At 43.5% G+C, this 18,240-nt stretch overlaps 1 protein-coding gene and 1 long non-coding RNA gene across 2 annotated transcripts in view; one reads left to right on the top strand and one right to left on the bottom strand.

Moving 5' to 3' along the window:
- Positions 1-10,682: 10,682 nt before the first annotated feature.
- On the bottom strand, positions 10,683-13,040 carry Gadd45a (growth arrest and DNA damage inducible alpha). Its single transcript, XM_027430230.2, has 4 exons — positions 12,828-13,040; positions 12,642-12,743; positions 12,289-12,526; positions 10,683-11,386 (listed from the first exon to the last, which is right to left on the bottom strand). Exons 1-4 carry the CDS (start codon positions 12,869-12,871, stop codon positions 11,273-11,275), a joined length of 498 nt encoding a protein of 165 aa, XP_027286031.1. The 5' UTR covers positions 12,872-13,040; the 3' UTR covers positions 10,683-11,272.
- LOC103159267 overlaps positions 12,411-18,240 on the top strand; it is a 50,210-nt gene continuing 44,380 nt past the window's right edge. The window contains exon 1 of the long non-coding RNA XR_003487846.2: positions 12,411-12,546. This is a non-coding gene — a long non-coding RNA (uncharacterized LOC103159267). The remainder of the gene's footprint in view (positions 12,547-18,240) is intronic.

Here is an 18,240-nt window from a genome sequence, read left to right as displayed (position 1 = left end):
TACATTAAACTGTAGGCCACCCCTGGACAAATGTACTATGAGTCTTAACATTCACCTCAACAATTTTTCAAAATCCAATATTGCCTTTGCCCTACAAGAAATTACAGTCTAGGAGCTGAAGAGAAGGTTAAGAGCATGAACAGCACTTGAAGACCTGAGTTCCCAGCACGTTGCATCAGGCAAGTAAACGTGCCTCCGGATCCAGGGGATCTGATGCCTCTGACTTCCCTGGGCACCTGCAGGCAGGGCATGTACCCCCACACAGATACATACTTATACACATTACTAAATATAAAATCTTAAGAAATTGTAGTCCAAGTAAATTCATGCCAAGGTGTCAATGGCTTACTATGTTAGTTTGTTGGCACCATAAAATGTGATTTGATGGAGGAAGCAATGCTTATTAGCACAAAGGAATGAAAGATAATAGTGTGATTTTTAGATGTCATTGGAAGTTATTACAAATGCAGTTTCCCAGTAATTCCTTACAGGCAGTCCATGCTGCTATGAAAGTGAGTGATAGAAACAGTTAAAATACAAATTGGATGATGCCAGACTTGAAAGGAGGAATAGCTGGACATCAGTATGCAGATTGTGCTTCTGGAGGACCCAGCACCTCCACACACCGTTTAGTGGCATTCACTTAAGAGCAAGGGGACCTGAGGATCCACTAGGTTCCGAGCTGGATGGACCAAAAGCAGTGACATGGGTGAGATAGTCTGCTGAGGCAGGCACCAGTAGATTAAGTTTTTAATGAGCCCTGGGAGTGAGGCCTGGGTGATAGTATACAATTCTTTTTCTTTGGCGATGGGTTTTGAAACCAGCACCTCAAGCTTGGTAAGTGTACCCTCTATAACTGAGGGAGATACTCCCAGCTACAAGTTAATCCTTTAGTTTACCAGTTTCACATGTCCAAGGAAGCTAGAACTAGACAATTTAGATGAAGTCACCTTCTGAAGTATATTTTTAAACGAGTTCACACTTTTCAAATGTAAGTAGCACAACCAGCCTTTAATTCAACACTGCTGAGGTCTCATGGTTGCTCTGAGCTCAGGCTCACATTTCTCCTTCCATGACTAATGCACTAGAAGTGGTTTGTTCTAAATAAGTCTGAGATCTGCTGTCAGTGAGGCCCATTTGGTATAAGCTGTGGAACATCAGTCTATAGTTCAAGGCATTGGCGCACTTGGAGGGAAAGACCAACAGGAGTTTGGTTATCGTGTATGTTCTGCTTATGCCTCACAGCTGTTGTTGATGGGAAAGTAAATGTGATTTAACCCCATAGGTCAAGAATCGGGCTCAGAAAGATGACATCATATCCTGTCATTCAAAATTGCTAGAGAGATGACTCTGGAGTTTAGATCCCTTGCAGCCCTTCCAGAAGTCCCAGGTTTGGTTCCCACCACCCACATTGGGTTCCTCACATGTGTAACTCCATTTCAGGGGTGCCAGTGCTTTCTTCTGGCTCCCACAGGGACTGTGATAATTCACATGAGAATGGCTGTCATACTATATATGAATACTTGGTCCCTAGTTTGTGGAACTATTTGGGAAGGATTGGGTGGTGTGGCCTTGTTGAGAATGCCTGTCACGGGAGTGGGGGTGGGGGACAGGGTTAGGTTTCAAAGTCCATGCCATTGATAGCTCTCTTTATCTGCCTGGTGCTTGTGGATCAAGATGTAAGCTCTCAGCTGCTGCTCCAGCACTATGCCTGTCTGCCTGCTGCCATGTTCCCTGCATGGACTTTAATACTCTGAAACTGTAAAACCTCAATAAACTCTCCTATAGGTTGCTTTGGTCATGGTGATTTATCTCAGAGAAAGAAAAGTAGTGAATATAGGCACCTCCTGGCATGGTGACACACACTGTAGCCTTTAATCCCGGCACTCAGGAGGCAGAGGCAGGTGGATCTCTGGTGAGTTCCAGGCCAACCTGGTCTACAAAGTGAGACTATTTCAAAATAAATCTTTTTTTAATATTTTTCTTGGTAGAGATCCTAAGCTCATGTCATCTAAGTTCTGTACCCATGTATGCTTCCTCTTTTTAATTTTAAGTAGGCATTTTTTTAATGACAATAACTTTGGATCTTAAAATCAAGAAGGTATGGTAAATAAGTTCTTTAGTAGTCAAGAGGACCAGGAGGCATGGTGGCTCATGCAGGGAACCCCAGAACTTGGGAAACAGAAGCAAAAGAGAATCGAGGTCCCCCGCAGTGGGGCGGGGGGGGGGGGGGGACCTAGAGCGCTTGGAGGCTGTAAAGAATATAAGGTTTCTGTGTACTATTAGAAGTGTTTGAAGAGTCATTTCCTGATGTTTTAGCTATGGACTTGTAACCAGGGCTAGAGAGAATTTTAAGGAAAAATTAATTGCAGGGAGATACTTTCAATGTTAATTGTCTATAAGTAATGTACTCTTGGATACACCCCAAAGAGACAAAGGTAATTTTGCAGGGAGCTGGTGAAGTCCTGAGTCAATGTGTATTATTGACATGCATTTGGCCATGTCAAGGACTCCAATGCCTCAGACCCATGGGAATAGCAAGGCCTTCCCTTGATTCCAGTATGGATGGTAACAGTATGTGCTGAAAGTATCAACCACAGCTTCTTCCTCCTGGTGACTGCAGCCTGCGACCACTCCTCTCCAGAGACAAATTAGCGAGGCTCCCTCTTCCAGCTGTATATAAGAAGCCCTGAGCTTCCCAGCTACTGCTACTTCTACATCAGAGAGCCCCACTCAATGCCAGCTTTTCTGTAAATGCGTCTGTTGTTTTTCATTCACCATTGCCCCAGACAGGTCAGCTACATCATAGTTTGTTTGGAAATCATGGAGAATGGGCAGTAGGATGAAAAGATTAATTATTATCCAGCATGGCACTAGTTGTATTAGCTGTTGCTGTGCCTGGGGGAATTAGCAACAGTTTCATGGAGAAGGCAAAGTATCAGTTGGGCTTTGAAGGATGAGTAGGACCTTTTTGGTGAAGAATGGGGAAAGGATTGTGGACTTGTTGCTACTTGTCAATGACAGAAGCAATAATAAGGGAGGAATAATTTATTTTGGCGTATGTTTTGAAATGATACACCATCTTGGTGGTGGCAAGATCATCAGAAGTTCAGGGTCATCCTCAACTACATAGTGAGCTCAAGACAACTCTGGGGGGTTTAAATCTCAGTAATAATAATAATAATAATAATAATAATAATAATAATAATAATAAGTACATCTAAAATTCTAGAAACCTCCCTCAGAGCTAGACATCTCTATCACTGTCAGACTCTGTGAAGAATCAAAGCCACACTCCCTAGGCTGGGGCTTCTCCCCTTGATCGGTGCTTTCCAGTGAATGTCCTCTGGCTCCTTTTCCCACCTCCCAGGGAACCTCAGCCTGACTTTTACTGCTCCCACTGTTAACATGAAGCTGATACATGCATGCGCAGAGAGAGAGAGAGAGAGAGAGAGAGAGAGAGAGAGAGAGAGAGAGCAGTAAAGCCCCAGTTTCCAGATCCAGTGGCACATTCCATCATTGACCTTCCTAGTTGTGACCACTCTCTTCTGTCACCATCCTCCGTGACCTCAGACTTTCCCACTGTCCCTCCACCTCCTGTTCCTGTCTGTCTCTTATTTTCCACCATGGCCTCAGGTTTCTATTCAGTGACCCCAAGTGACTTCTCTGGCTTTCCCTGTTTTTCTTGGGAGATTACATCGGCTCTTCATATATTATGCTGAAGGCTGGATGGTACAGGACCTTTTTTTCCTTAGGGTTCTTTTGTTTTGGTGTAGGGAGCCTTTCTTTGTCTTATTTCTCCTTGTTTGCTTTTGAGACAGGGTCTAACTGGCCTAAAACTCCTGGTGTGGGTCAGGCTGGCCTAGAATTTTCAGTGACCCTCTGCTTTTGTCTCCCTGTGTTGAGGTCATGGTTCAGTACCACCATACCCAACCTAGGTTTTGTTCTGTTTGGGGTATTCGGGTTTTCTTTTCTTTTGTTCTGAGGTAGGAATTCCACTGTTATACCAGGATTGGTTTTGAACTCTTGGGCTCATGTCATCCTCCTGATGACTCAGCTTCTTTAATAGCTCAGGCTTAAGTTTGTGCCACCATGTCTGCCCTGCTGGACATTTTTTTTAGGGTTTACTTATTTTTGTTTTATGTGTATGAGAGCTTTGCCTGTAAGTGTGCACACTGCCCATAGAAGCCAGAAGAAGGTGGTGGACTTTTTTAGGACTGGAGTATCAAATGGTCTCGAGCTGTTGTGTGGTGCTGGAAACTGAACACAGACCCTCTGAAAGAGTAGCCAGTGCTCTTCACAGCTGAACCATCTTGGCAGCCCTCTGATGGACATTTTTAACACTCAGGTTAGGACCCGAAATATAAATCCAAGGCTAAACTCTTCCCTCCCCAAAGTTCAGTTGGTAGCACTGTTATCCCTAAGTTGCGGGTTCAGAAAGCCCAAGTCAGGAGTCACCTCTCAGTCCTCAAGCAGAGAACCAATTTATGCCTACTTGAGTCCCAGATACATTTTAAATCCACTCCATAGTTTCTTAGTTTTCTGAAACATTCCTACACTGAACTGATATTGGAGTTGGTCTTGATTTACTGTTTCAAGGGTATCACTGAAAATCCTGGGACTTACCTCAGGATTTTCCTAGCTAACCTCTGCTCTGCTCTCCAGCTTCTTCTCTGTCTTTAGACTTAAACAGCCTCTTGCCTCTAGAGTAGGCAGCAACGATGCTTGTGTCTATCCACTGGGTAGCACCAAAGAAAGTTCTCCTTTGGAATAAAGGTGTTAGGAAGATCTGTGCTTGGCTGAAAAATTACATTCACTATCCCCCAAGCCACAGTCAGGAAGATAGGTCTCATGAACATGACCAAGTCCACCCTGAGGTGACAAGTTCCAAAGAATGGTAAAGTGCAGGATAGGAAATAAGGGACAGGAGCAGTAATAAGCCCCATGCCTGGAAAGCTGTTTGGATCCTTGCAGCTTGCTATTGCCTAGACACCTGAATCTACCCCAGAGGAGAAAACCAGAAAACATTCAGATTTGAACTTTGAGGGGCAGTATAAAAGTCTTCAAGGCAAGTGTGACAGCATGCACCTGTAATCCCAACACTTGGGGGGGTGGAGGGTGAAGCAGGAGGATAATCAGTTCAAGGCTAGCCTTGGCTACAATACTGAGTTCAAGATTTACTCAAGATCCTGTCAATAAACAAACAAATAAATAATCCTGAGTTGCCTCATTGCCTACAGAGCAAAGTCCACGCACACTACTGTGACAGACATGCAAAGCTCCCTGTGTGTCTCTGCCTTTCTAGCTTGCCAGTCTCTCCTCCCTCAACTCCTAAACCTGGGTCAACAGCACAGAGGGAGATCCCTCAGTACCACCCTCTTCCCTAAAAGGATCCTAATGAGGCTCCGTGACTCAGGGCAAGCATCACCCTTTCCTGGAAGTCTTCCTGACCATCACACTGCACAGTCAAAGGGGTGTGGTTGGGAGTGTTTGCCAAGCTTGCCTTGGTGCCACACTGATCTGAAAGTTGTCTGTGTATCTGTCTGATGACTGGCTCAGGCAGAAACAAATGCAACCAACCTCATGGAGCAAACTCTAGCAGTGTTTAGCACACAGCTTGTGCTCAGTCCTGGATATTTGTCTGGCTAGGTAGCAATCCTCCTGCCTCTGTCTGCAGAACACGGACTATAGGTGAAAGGTTCAGGCATTATGCTGGCCTGCCCCTGTTACCTGGTGGAATCCACTCAGGCAATACCCTGGTCAGCCCAAGGTTCCATGGGAAAGAAGTCTGCACGCAGGTGCAGAGGACCCCTTTAAAAGATAAGCCCCTGCCCCTTTACGCTCTCTCTGTCTGTCTCTCTCTCTCTCCCCCTGTTTCTCTGTTTCCCGCTCTCTCTCTCTCTATGGCGACCGGCCATGGCGGTCAGCCATTTACCCCTGTTCCTCTTCTTAGTCTCCCCATTCTGTCGGGCCTTATAATAAACTTATAGTCTTATGTCTGTCTCAATATTTCTCTTTTCTTCTTTTTAAACAAAAGAATAACAATAGGTACCAACCCTGGACTTTGAGCAAAAGTGTTCTGATAGCCCAGTAAGAAGAGAAGAACTAAAGTGAGCACTTGTATGGAGACAGGTAAGTGATGATGTGAGTGCTTGCAGGAGCTCCCCTGGTGAAGAGGAGGCAGATTAGCAATGCATTGCATTGAGTGCCTTTGTTTTAACTAATTTATCTAATGGTTTTTGGAGCCTCTCTAGACAGTCAAGTTTCAAGAGATGATAGGAATTTGCCCATGCTTTAGTGTATTACGCCTGATTTTTTTTTTGAATTGTTAAATACTGTATACACAAAATTTCAGTTGGCTGTACTTTCTAACCTCTCAGGATTTTGCAAGTCATGACATCATCTTTTCCAGGCTCTCCCGTAGTGTGATAGTATCCTACGTCTTCTCTCAATTGTGCCATATAAATATATGTATAGTTTATGTATGTTTAGGTGTTGTTCTTTTCATTGCACTGTACCACTGAGCTGCAGCCCCACAGTTCCTGGAGTTGCTCTGGTCCCAACAAGCCAGCCTCAATAGGAAATTAAAGAGACAATAGTGAAATGCAGAGAAAGGAGATTCGCTTTGTGAAAAGGAACAAATAAGAGGTTTAGTGACCTCCTCCTCTGAAGTCCTGGCATGAGGTTTAAATTTAAATTGAGGGCAAAGAAATGTGCAGTCCTAGTCAAGAGGTGGCCCTCGAATCATTGACACAGCATTCATTGTCTTGGCTCCTGCCTCCAGGTCTGTCCTGCAAGTATTCAGCACTGTGTGACAAATCTTCCCTGCTGGCTAGCAGCGCCAGCCCTTTTCTTCTCAGCATGAGACTCCTGGGGGAATTCCAATTCCTTGGGGTCCATTGTTCCAATAGTCTGATAGCCAAAGGGGAAGGGCAGTCTCACATTAGAATGTCTTCTTTCCTCCCAGCATAGCTACACAACCCTAACTCTACCAGTTATTTTTAAAAAGCTTTCCATCACCAAGTGGGAAAAAACTTGCCTATCAACAAAATCATGGTTTGCTGTCTTCCATCTTTCCCACCTCATTACCTATCATCAGTGGACATGACGGGCACCTTGGCTTTGCCACTCACAAACAATATGCGTCTGGGCAAATTAGTCTCCTCTCACCTGAAGCATGGGGACAGTAACAGAACCTACTGCCATAGGACCGTTGTGAGTGCTAGCGAACTACAATTGATAAAAGTACTCGGCCTGAAGCTGTGTTCCAATGCCCCAGGAAGCTAGCCCCAAATATGCCATGAGCTGTGCTTCCTCCTCCAAGACAATGTCAACCTCACCAGCTGAGTGCCTCCTGCAACAAACTGCTTCAGTTTCCCTGGCAAATGGTTCATTTCAACCTTTGTGTCACTGGACCTGTCAGTCTCCCAACCTCAGCTCAGGAGAGAGAGAGAGAGAGAGAGAGAGAGAGAGAGAGAGAGAGAGAGAGAGAGAGAGAGAGAGAGCACCTCCTTGAAGGTAAGAAGGTAAGTCACTGCTGCTTTTATAGCCCTGGGACCTACCACACTGCCAAGTGCCTGATAGGCATTCAATAAATCCATTATAGGAAGGTGCTTGACTTCCTTACAGATTATAAACTTTTCAATGCCAAGAGGTCCCCATAGGCTACGTCTCTGCAGCATCTAGCAGAGTCATATCCAATCTGTCAGTCAAGCACTGTTATGCAGTTTGCAAAATACAGTGCTAACTCTGATCAAAGAATTTACAACCTTTTTCTCCATTCTATTCTATTTGCCCTGAGGAAACTTGTACCCTTCAAACTACCACAATAGTCCTTTGTGTTTTTTGTTGCTGGGCTCAGCTTTAGGCCACATCAATGGACTTTGTGTTTCACTAGACTGTGAGCTCCCTGAGGCCAAAGTGTCTCTTTAGCTAAAGCTAATGACCATAGTAAATACTCACTAAATAGTTCTTGGTAGTTACATAAATACAACTTTTTTCCAAGTTCTTATGATTACATAAGAATTGTTTAAAAGAAAAAAAAATAAGATTCAGGTCCTAGTTTGAGGGCCCCTGGCTTGGGGTCGTCAATGTCCTTGAGCTTTGTTCATTTGAATAAAATAGACCTTTCACTGGCAAAGAATAAAATTTAGCACCTAAGATTGAAGGTAAAGGAGAAAATTATTTCATTCATTACAATAAGATCATAAAGCTCTTTTAGTTAGAAGCTCTTTCCTGCAAATAAGCCCTTTTATTTTAGCTTGGGAAATAGTTTAGTATAGAAGATTAGTTACTTTCACGGACTCTTAATTATAAAGCTATAACTTATGGAAGACCCTGGTTAATCAATGACAATACTGACTCTGTGGGGAAATCACCTGTGGAAAAAATAGGTGTTTTCCACTTTTCAACAACAATATGACCCAGGAAGATGTGTGAAGTTTTTGTTCATGCATGTAAGGAGGCCAGGTGCCTTGTTTTGTTCCTTTTTTTTTTTTTTTTTTTTTTTTTTTAAGAAAAATACCAGGCTGGTTTGGTATTATGTAGCCCAATGACCTTAAATTCAAAGCAGTCCTCCTGCCCTAACCTGCTTTAGTAATTTTGAAAGCAATTACCTAAATATTAGCATAAGTTAGAGGCATATTTTATACATATAATTGGTTAACTTATAGTTTCTTATGAATTTTACTAATGTGGTGTGTGTGCATGTTAGCTAGGTGTACACACACCACAACACTCATGTGGTCAGAGGACAACTTTTAGAAGTCAGTTCTCTTCTTCTCCTTTGGGTTGCAGAGATCAAATTTGGGATGGCAGGCTTGATGGCTTACAATTAGATTTTTAAAGTCATGTTTAAATTATGCTGTGAAAGAACAACAAAGCAAAAATCAAAAGAATCCCTAACTGCAATTATTGTTGAGATTTTCAACAAATGGGATAATCTTAAGATTGTATTCAACCACTTCATATTGCCTAGCACTGTGATTTAAGTTACTCAAACTCCTTTCTAAATAATATGTGTGATAAGTAACAGATCTCTCTGAGGCCCTAAATATTTTCCTGTTGCTATCATCTGAGCAAATACCATGTACCTGCTAGTAATTATTTTCCCCAGTGCCAGAAACTGTCAATGCTGGATCTCATAATGTTCTATCACTCAGCCACAGCCCAGGGTTTATATTCATTATTTCTAGTCATTCATTTATTTAACCAATATTAGCTCAGCACCTACTGTATGGATACATCTATGGACCAGACATTAGTTCCTCCTTCCCGAGATTACAAAGCTATAGAAGGCAACTCTGTAGGGTGGGTAATGTGGTCTTTATTTTGCAGATGAAGAACTCCAGGCTGGAGGCCTAAGGGAGACACAGCTGTCATCAGTGCTCTTTCCAGCAAACAGCTGCTTTTCTCCACTCATCCTACTTGGTTTCACTTACTCATCTTATTTCACGAAATACAACAGTTGTGAAAACAGATTGAAAGAGCCTCTGGTGGGAAGGCTAAAGGTCTTGCTTAAAAGTCATTGCTCTCCAATCTTCTGCTAATATAAAAAGCAAACGTTACTATTCCAGCTGTTTGGGATCACACATTGGCTTAAAGCAAAAGAAGAAACAAGGCCTAGAAACCCACATTTCTAAGAGTAGAAAAGCAGAAGGCTGATAAACCAAGGAGATATGCAGAAGCTTAAGGCTTTTGTTGTTTCTTCTGCTCTGAGTGTCACAAGGGTGGCAAACAGTAGGGGTCCCAAGGAGCTCCTGTGAGGAGAGAGGCTTTGCCAGGTCCTGTCTTCAGCGTGCGCCTTTGCTTTCTTTGGCTCTGCTTACATGGGGCTGCTACAGTTAATTATCAGGTGCAGATCTGAGCAGACAAGGAAAGGCCTCTACCGCAGCCTTTTTGCTTCCTTCTCTGCCATTTCTTCCATCTGACCTAATCAGATCCCTCACAGCATTAGTGGAGATACAGCTGAAGGCACAATGCCCTAGGAAAAAACTAAGGACATCAAATTTTTCCTTTGTCATGGTTCTACAAAATGCACTGCCTTACACTAGTACTGTACAGCCAGCCATTCTGGCAATTAACTATCCCTTATGGCTCCATGTTATCTTCCTACAACACTGACCATGTCACTTCCTTCTGCAGAATGAAGGCCTCTGCAGACTGTGGCCAATTTACAGAGGAAAGTTCAAATACGTAAAAATGATACGAGAATGCCTGTCAGAGTCTGAACCTACCCCCCCACCTACTCTTTCCAGCCCTCTCTCTCTTATCTTTCTACACCAGAGGCATGCAGAGTCAGTCTCTATGCAGGCTGTGATCTTTCAGGCCTCCACACCTCTGCACAAACTGCTGTTAGCAACATCCCTTTCCTCTCTCTAACTAGAGAAATTAAGGTTATTTCTTAAGACCCCAAGAAAATGATTTCTCCTCAGCAAAAGCTCCACTAATCTTCCAAGTGGCCCTGGTTGCCCTCCTCTCTGCTTCTACATTTTGCATGCATTTTTGTAGCATTAAAATAACTAATTGTAGTTATTCAAACTTTGCAAGGGGAATCCGTAAACATTTTTTTCCCTTATCCAAGCCCTCTAAAATCACCCATTTTTCTGCCTAGTGTAAAGCAAGGCTTCAATGAAATGTCTGTTAATAGTCAATGTTGCACAACACAAACCACACAGTGAAAATGATGCAATTATTCCATACCAGTTTATTTTAGATATTGTGCTTCAAAAACTTTATCATAAATAACCTTTCATATCATAAAATAACTTAGTCCGATTTATAATAAAATTTCTGAGAATTTAACATCTCATCAAAATACATTAACCTGTAGCTTTAAAATACAATTAATCCTTTTCACTTTCCTTTTACTTGAGGGCATAAAGATCAAAAAACAAACAAACAAAAAAACCAAAAAACAAATACAAAAAAAAAACAAACTATTGCTACACATTTAAGGTTTCAACAAAGCAATATTTGGCTTATTTAATGTAACTCAGCCATCCTAAATCAACAGTTTTCTTTCTTGCACAGTTCTTTGTAGTTTTTGTCCCTTTTGACTTAGATTTCTGTTTCAACACAGCTTCCTTCTTTATTTTCACCTCTGTCCATCTGCAAAGTCATCTCCTAGCCCCCATGTAGTTGAACTCACTCAGCCCCTTGACATCAGTTTCTGTAATCCTTGCATCAGCGTAGGGAGTAACTGCTTGAGTAACTACAAAGGTATTTCAAAACTTCAGTGCAATTTGGTTCAGTTATTTCCATTGAGATGCCATCACCGTTCGGGGAGATTAATCACTGGAACCCACTGATCCATGTAGCGACTTTCCCGACAAAAGCAAATAAGTTGACTTAAGGCAGGATCCTTCCACTGTGATGAATGTGGGTTCTAAGAACAAATTTAGAAAAATTACTTTTCCATAAAATCATCAGCTTATGCTACTAATTGTACTACTTTTGAAAGGGCCAAAACCTGAGCATTCTGTTAAGTAGCATTTGGCAAGATCTAAACACCTGTAATGCACACTGGGCCACAGAGTTTTGCATAATTATCTGTACCATTCTGCATGAGGTTATCATTCATAAGTTGAACCTATCAAGCATGCACCCTAGTAGGGTCATAAGTAAAATAGCTCTGAAAACATTCTCGCACACCATGTGAAAGCTGCAGGGCAGGCAGCTTAGCTTCACTCTTATCTTCCCTGGTGATGAATGGCACTTTTCACTGGCAGCAAAAGTAATCAGGGTGCCACTTGCCTACACCAGTCAAGGCAGAGAAAGGACAAAAACAAAAAAACAGAAGACCAAGACAGCACATTTCTCTCTGAAAACATTATTCAACCAGAAATTTTTAAAGGGCGTGTGTTTGTGTGTGTGTGTGCGTGGGGGGGGGGGCTCATCTAAACAAATACAAAGGTTCAGAGAAAAGAATTCCACTCTGTACACACCAGAGTATCTCCAGCGAATTAATAAGGTCTGTCTCCTACTCTATTTCTATATTTAGCTTTGAGAGCAAATGAAGAATGAAGCTGACTTCTTAATGAAGGGTGAGCCGGGAATTTATTTGGCTTTATCTAATCTGTCCTGCTCTGAGAATTAGTCACGCGAGGTAGTGCAGAGGTAGGCAGAGGTAGCTGGGCAGCCTGCTGACTCACAGGGCTATCTTCCGCCGCTGGAGGCCACCCACGAGCTTAGACACGCTCGGTACCATCAGAACCCCCGCGAGATCAGCGTCTAGCACTGCCGAGGTCTATCCCAACAGATTCCGGGCTGCAGCCCCGGGTCCCTTACCGTCACCAGCACGCAGTGCAGGTCAGGGGGCTGCGAGGCACCCCCGCTCTCCGCCGGGCCCGCGTCGCTCTCCAGCAGCAGCAGCTCAGCCAGCCGGCCCGGGTTGCTGACCCGCAGGATGTTGATGTCGTTCTCGCAGCAGAACGCCTGGATGAGGGTAAAATGGATCTGCAGAGCCACGTCCCTGTCGTCGTCCTCGTCTGCAGCCAGCAGGCACAGTACCACGTTGTCGGGGTCGCTGCGGACAGCGGGGCAGCGGTGAGTGCACACTGTCCAGGGAGCTCGGGGTAGAGGCGGGCGGCGGGCGGGGGGGCGGGCGGGAGGCAGGGGCGCGGGCGGCCGGGACCACTTACACATTGAGCAACTTGGCGGCCTCGTACACGCCGACGGTGATGGTGCGCTGACTCCGCGCCTTGCTGAGCACTTCCTCCAGGGCATCTCCCACCGTGTCCATCCTGCGGGCGGCAGGGCGAGAGTGGGTCAGCCGGGTCCCCGACGGCGGGAGGGGCAGCGGCCACAGAGTCCGCAGGCACACTTACCTTTCGGTCTTCTGCTCTGCGGCCGAGAATTCCTCCAAAGTCATATTGCAAGTGCGAGTCCCTCACGCGGCGCGCGGGCTGCTCCTGCCCCCCCCAGTGCGCGGCGCCAGCCCCGCGCTCGCTCGGCTCCCACCCGCCGCTTCGCCGCTTCTCGCCTAAGTCTCGGTAGGTGAGGACTGCACAGCTTCCTCCGGGCCACTGGAGGACAAAGGCCCCCGATTCCGGAGTTATGGGGCTAGCCGTCAGCCAATCAGGGCCCGCCTCATTTGCATGCAATGCACCCATTGGCTTATGCAAATTAGCAGACTTTGACACTCAGACCCTAACTCCACCAGCCCAGGCAGAGTTGAGCGGAAGGGGGCGGAGCTACGCGGGAGGGAAGCCCCCAGGGATGAGAGTGGTGCAGAAACCGGGTTGGCGGGGTCCTGAGCCAGCTCTGGGAGTTGGTGGAGCCATCTGGTGAGGAGGGCTTTGCGGTGGTTCCAGTGTCCTCAGCTCGTACTGAAAACAGCCTGCCAATTGTTTTTCTAGTTGTGGAGATCTTTTGATGGTCGTCTCGTGTTGTTTGTGTTAAGGGGCTGATTTTACAATTTATTTCCAGGGTTAATGCACCCTGGTGTAGCTGTTATTAGTAAGCAGATGGTATTTTTAAAGTGTCCGGATGTGCCACGCAAAACTTGCTTCAGAAGTGTTGTTTATATGTTAAGTTTCAGGCAATGCTGATTTTTCACAGTAGTATTCTTTTGGTGCCCTGATGGCTGGCTTGATTTATTTTTGGTTGGGTGCAAGAATTTGAAGCTCCAAATAGAAAACCCAGCACACTGGTGTGTGGTGATGGCACGGTACCAAGTTGGAATCTTTTCCACGAAAAGCTGATAAAACTTCTGCCCACTCCATATAAGGTGGGTGGGGGGAGCTGGTGATCAACATGCCTAATGAGCCAAATTTACCATTCTTAAAATCTTTCCCGAGGGCACCTTCTGATCAGGCAAGAGCTGAGAGACAAATTGTGGTACTCACAGGAGCCACAGTCTAAATTCAATATGCTTATGCCATTCCCTGGTCGCCCCTTCACAGGCAAAAGAGTATGACACCACCTTCCACTGCCTATGATCTCACTCTGAATTACTGATGCTGAATCATGAAGCTGTAACTATAGAACATTTTAGCCATGTGCTAAAATTTCACCTTTGAGATAATGGCAACTTGTAGGTGGAAGGCAAACCTTCATAACTGCAAGCAGGAGTCACACATTAAAAACAATTTTTAATGTAGACTTTTACTGAGTACTTCAAAAGTCCCTTTGTTTTATGAGCTTATTTGATAAATACAAAAGCATTGCCTGATCCAACTGAAGTAACAAAATTGCCTCTCATCTGTTTGAATTCATAACAGTGCTTATTTTGAGGTCACTGTGCAGCTAATAGTTAGCAGAAGTAAATTTTGCAGGGGTACATATGAATTTTGCATCCTTCAATTTTTCTCTTGTGGACAAAATATTTTCCAATTTCCTTGCTCTTAATGGAAAAGTGATAGGTTGGTTTTCTAGTTCATTTATTGGAGATAGACTTTGTATTCATTCCCTAAGGGCTTTGTCACGGAGAAGCAATGTTGAGTAAAGGAACGAGTGTCAGTGTATGGTTCACCCTAGGGCGTTAGTGTACCTCATACCTGTACTTTAAATCTTTACATGGGATGTGCTTGTTAAAGAGTTTCTCAACATTGGGCCTAGGAGTCTAGCTCAATGGTAGAGCAGTTTCCTAGCATGCTCCAGGCCCAGGCCCAAAATTTTATCCCTAGTCCTGCAAAATAGCAACAAGGACAAAAGTGCAACATTCAAGTTTAGGCTTCGATTGTGATGGTTAACAGTGATTGTCACCTTAATGGGGGTCTAGAATAATCACTAACATAAGCCTCTGGGCATGTCAGTGACAGATCATCTAGATTAGGTTAATAGAAAGGGAAGACCCCTCTAAATGGACAACAATATACCTTGGGCTAGGAGTCACCACTGCATATCAAAAGGACAGCTAGTGAGCATGGGCATTCTTGGCTCATTCCTGACTGGGGATGCCAGGTGAACAGCAACTTTCAGCTCTTGCTGTCAAGCCTTTTCATGATGCACTGTACCCAGGAACTAAGAACTGCAATAAACCCTTCCTTCCTCAATCAGGTATTTTGTTCCAGCAATAAGACAAGTAACAACACAGGCAAGCACTAAAGCATTTTCAACTTTACAAAACTAAAATCACACAAAATGATCTGAGTCATCTTTTGGAGATAGGTGAACTGTGTTCCCTAGAACTCCAGGGTTCTACCTATTAGAGATTTCTTAGAAGTTCTCTGGAAGGAATTGTGATTGCAAGCTGAACTGAGAATTGGAGCATCATGTGACAGCAGAGACTATGACTTCATCAGCTTTGGTGTCCTCAACACCCAGCACAAGTCCTATATTCAATAGCACAGTGGGTGTCATGAGTTGAAAAGAAGCTGAAAATTAATCAACACCTCATAGTCCCACAATCCTGTGCATGAATTCTCAGATAACCCACCTTTAACATTACTTCGAAACACAAGCACTGAACTATTCCTGGTCTTTGGCCTGCAAAGATCTCATGATCCAGTTGTCATATACATTGTATTAGTCAGGGTTCTCTAGAGTAGCAGAACTTATAGAATGAATGAGTGTGTGTGTGTGTGTGTGTGTGTGTGTGTGTGTGTGTGTGTGTATGTGTGTGATTTATATGGGATTTATTGGAATGACGTACAGGCAGGCTATGGTCCATCTAGTCCAACAATGAACAGAAAATGAAATACAGAAGTTGCTCAGTCCATGCTGTCTTAGCTGGTCTTCAGTACATGCTAGAATCCCAAAGAAGTAGGTTCTGATGTCAGTGAAGTAAGAGACTTACTAGCAAGGCTAGAGTAAGCAGGTAAAGAGCAAAAGCTTCCTTCTTCCATGTCCTTAAATAGGCTTCCAGCACAGGCTGTGGCCCAGATTCAAGGTGTGTCCTCCCACCTGAAGAACTATGTTAAAGGTGTGTGTCTTACCACCGCAAGATCCAGATGAAAGGCACGTGTCTTCCTGCCTCGGGATCTGGATTAGAAGTGGATCTTCCTATTTTAAGAAAAAAAAAATCCCTCACTTGTGTGCCCTTCATTTTTGAAGTTTAGATTATTCCAGATGTAGTCAAGATGACAACCAAGAATAGCCATCATACCCATGCTTTAATTGGATTTTGAGACAAAATGGTATTCACTGTCATCAGCTAGCTATAACTATAGCTGTCATCAATCCTGTAACTTTCTTATATGAGTGGAAGTGGTGGGACAGTAGAACCATGGACTGTTTACACCAATCCAGATGAAACATTGTAGAATAGTGCCCCAATAAAGTCAGTTATATTAAGTTTAAAATGTGTATAAAATAGTAAAATATGCTTTTAACCCCTCAAAAGCTATTCTCCATGCTATGTTTAGCCCTCTAAAATTGGCATTTTATCCAAGTCTTGAAGGAGTTTTCTGGTATTCAAAAATAATCATGCCATATTTTCTGACTCAGCTTGTGTCATACTGCCTTATTGCTGAGTCTACCCAGAGTGTTTCATCAGGGATTGTCTTCTGTGCCTGTTATGGTTGGAAATAGGAAGTACATTCAGCTTCCCTGCTAGCTTGCAGTTGGATATTAGAGACCTGGATCATAGTGTTTCTAATCAGCATATCTCCAAAATGTAAAGTTATTGTATTGGTTAGGGTTTCTTTTGCTGTGGTAAAACACAGTGTGACTGAAAGCAACTTGAGAAGGAAAGGGATTATTTGGTTTTCACATCCTGAACCACGGTTTCCCATTGAGGGAAACCAATGTAGGAACTCAAACAAGGCAGGAACCTGGAGGCAGAAGCTGATGCAGAGGCCATGGAGGAGTGCTGTTTACTGGCTTGCTTCTCGTGGCTTGCTCAGCCTGCTTTTTTATAGAAACCATGACCAGCCCAGGGGTTGTACCACTTACAATGGTCTGGGTGCTCCCAAATAAGTCACTAACTTAATGCGTTACAGGCTTGCCTATAGCTCAAACTTATGGAGGCATTTTTTTCTCAGTTAAGGTTCCCTCCTCTCATATGATTCTAGCTTTTGTCAAGTTAACACAGCACTATCCAGCACAGGTACTATTTTGTTTGTTTGTAACAAGGCCTCAACTTCTCAATCCTCCTTCTGGAATTATAGGTATGCACTACCACCCCTCTTAATGTTATTTTTCGACTACTCCAGGTAGTCCCAGGTATTGAAGTACAGAGGACTAAAATGACATTTTAGTTATATTTATAAAAATTCTAAATGGTTGTATCTGGAAATTGTGGAAAAATATGAACTAGATAATTATTAAATTATTTTCCTACTTTGCAGATTAAAATCTTTGTGACATCATTCTCATTCTTATCATACATGCATTTCTATTAGTGGTTCTATAATATCGAATTACAGTGTTTCCTTCTTTAAATGCTACTGACAGAAAAGTGCTTGGTTTAGAAAATTACAATGTTTCCTTCTTTAAAAAAGTAGCCGATGCTACTGACAGAAAAGTGCTTGTTATTTCATTGTGAGGTAGGTCACTGTCCACTGCCTAAAACGGAAAATCGTTAAGTTATAAAATCACAAGGCTTCAGCTTTTTGTTGCTCTTGTTTATCTGCGTAGGATTGATAAGGTTATTTTTTCAAAGCAAGCCTGTGAGTTTACCTCCATTTTTCTTACAGAAGATTATTTGGATAAGATTTACTGTCACTGAAAAATGTGTCTTTCCTTGGGATCATCACTTCTCCTTGAGGTTGTTGTGGCTTAGAAATGAAAGGTACCCCCCCACACACACATACACACACACAAGCCCCAAAGTTCAGGCATGGAAGGCTTGGTCTACAATTGGTGGTGCTACTTTAGGAGCTGGGGCCTAGCTGAAGAGGAAGGTAACTGGGGATATGCTTCTGAAGGACATACCTAGTTCCTGGTCCCTTTCTCTCTCTTGCCTCCTTTCTACCAGGAGGTAGGTAAGCAGCCTCTGCCTCATGCTCCCATGTTGTGATGGCCTTACAACAGTAAACAGAGCCTTTGAAATAACTCTGAGCTGTAACAAGTCTATCCCTCCTTATTTGTGTCAGGTACTGTTTTCTTTACAACAATGAGAAGTGTGTCTAAAATAGAATGTAACATGAAAGCTTAGTTTCTTGGGCCATCACAGTGATGGGAAAAAGTCCAAGATGACCATGACGATTTCTACTCTCCCTTGAGCATGAACTTGCTTTAACTGATAAAATTTGATAAAATGGGGTTTTACATTCCATCACAAAGAGGGAAGGACTTTGTAGTTGTAATTAATGTCCCTAATCTGGATGAAAGAAAGCGAAATTCTCCTGAATATCT

This window comes from Cricetulus griseus, chromosome 8, assembly GCF_003668045.3.
Source record: "Cricetulus griseus strain 17A/GY chromosome 8, alternate assembly CriGri-PICRH-1.0, whole genome shotgun sequence".
Classification (NCBI taxonomy): Eukaryota; Metazoa; Chordata; class Mammalia; order Rodentia; family Cricetidae; genus Cricetulus; species Cricetulus griseus.
Note: the sequence above shows the minus strand (reverse complement) of the source record. Positions and strands in the feature narration are given on the sequence as shown.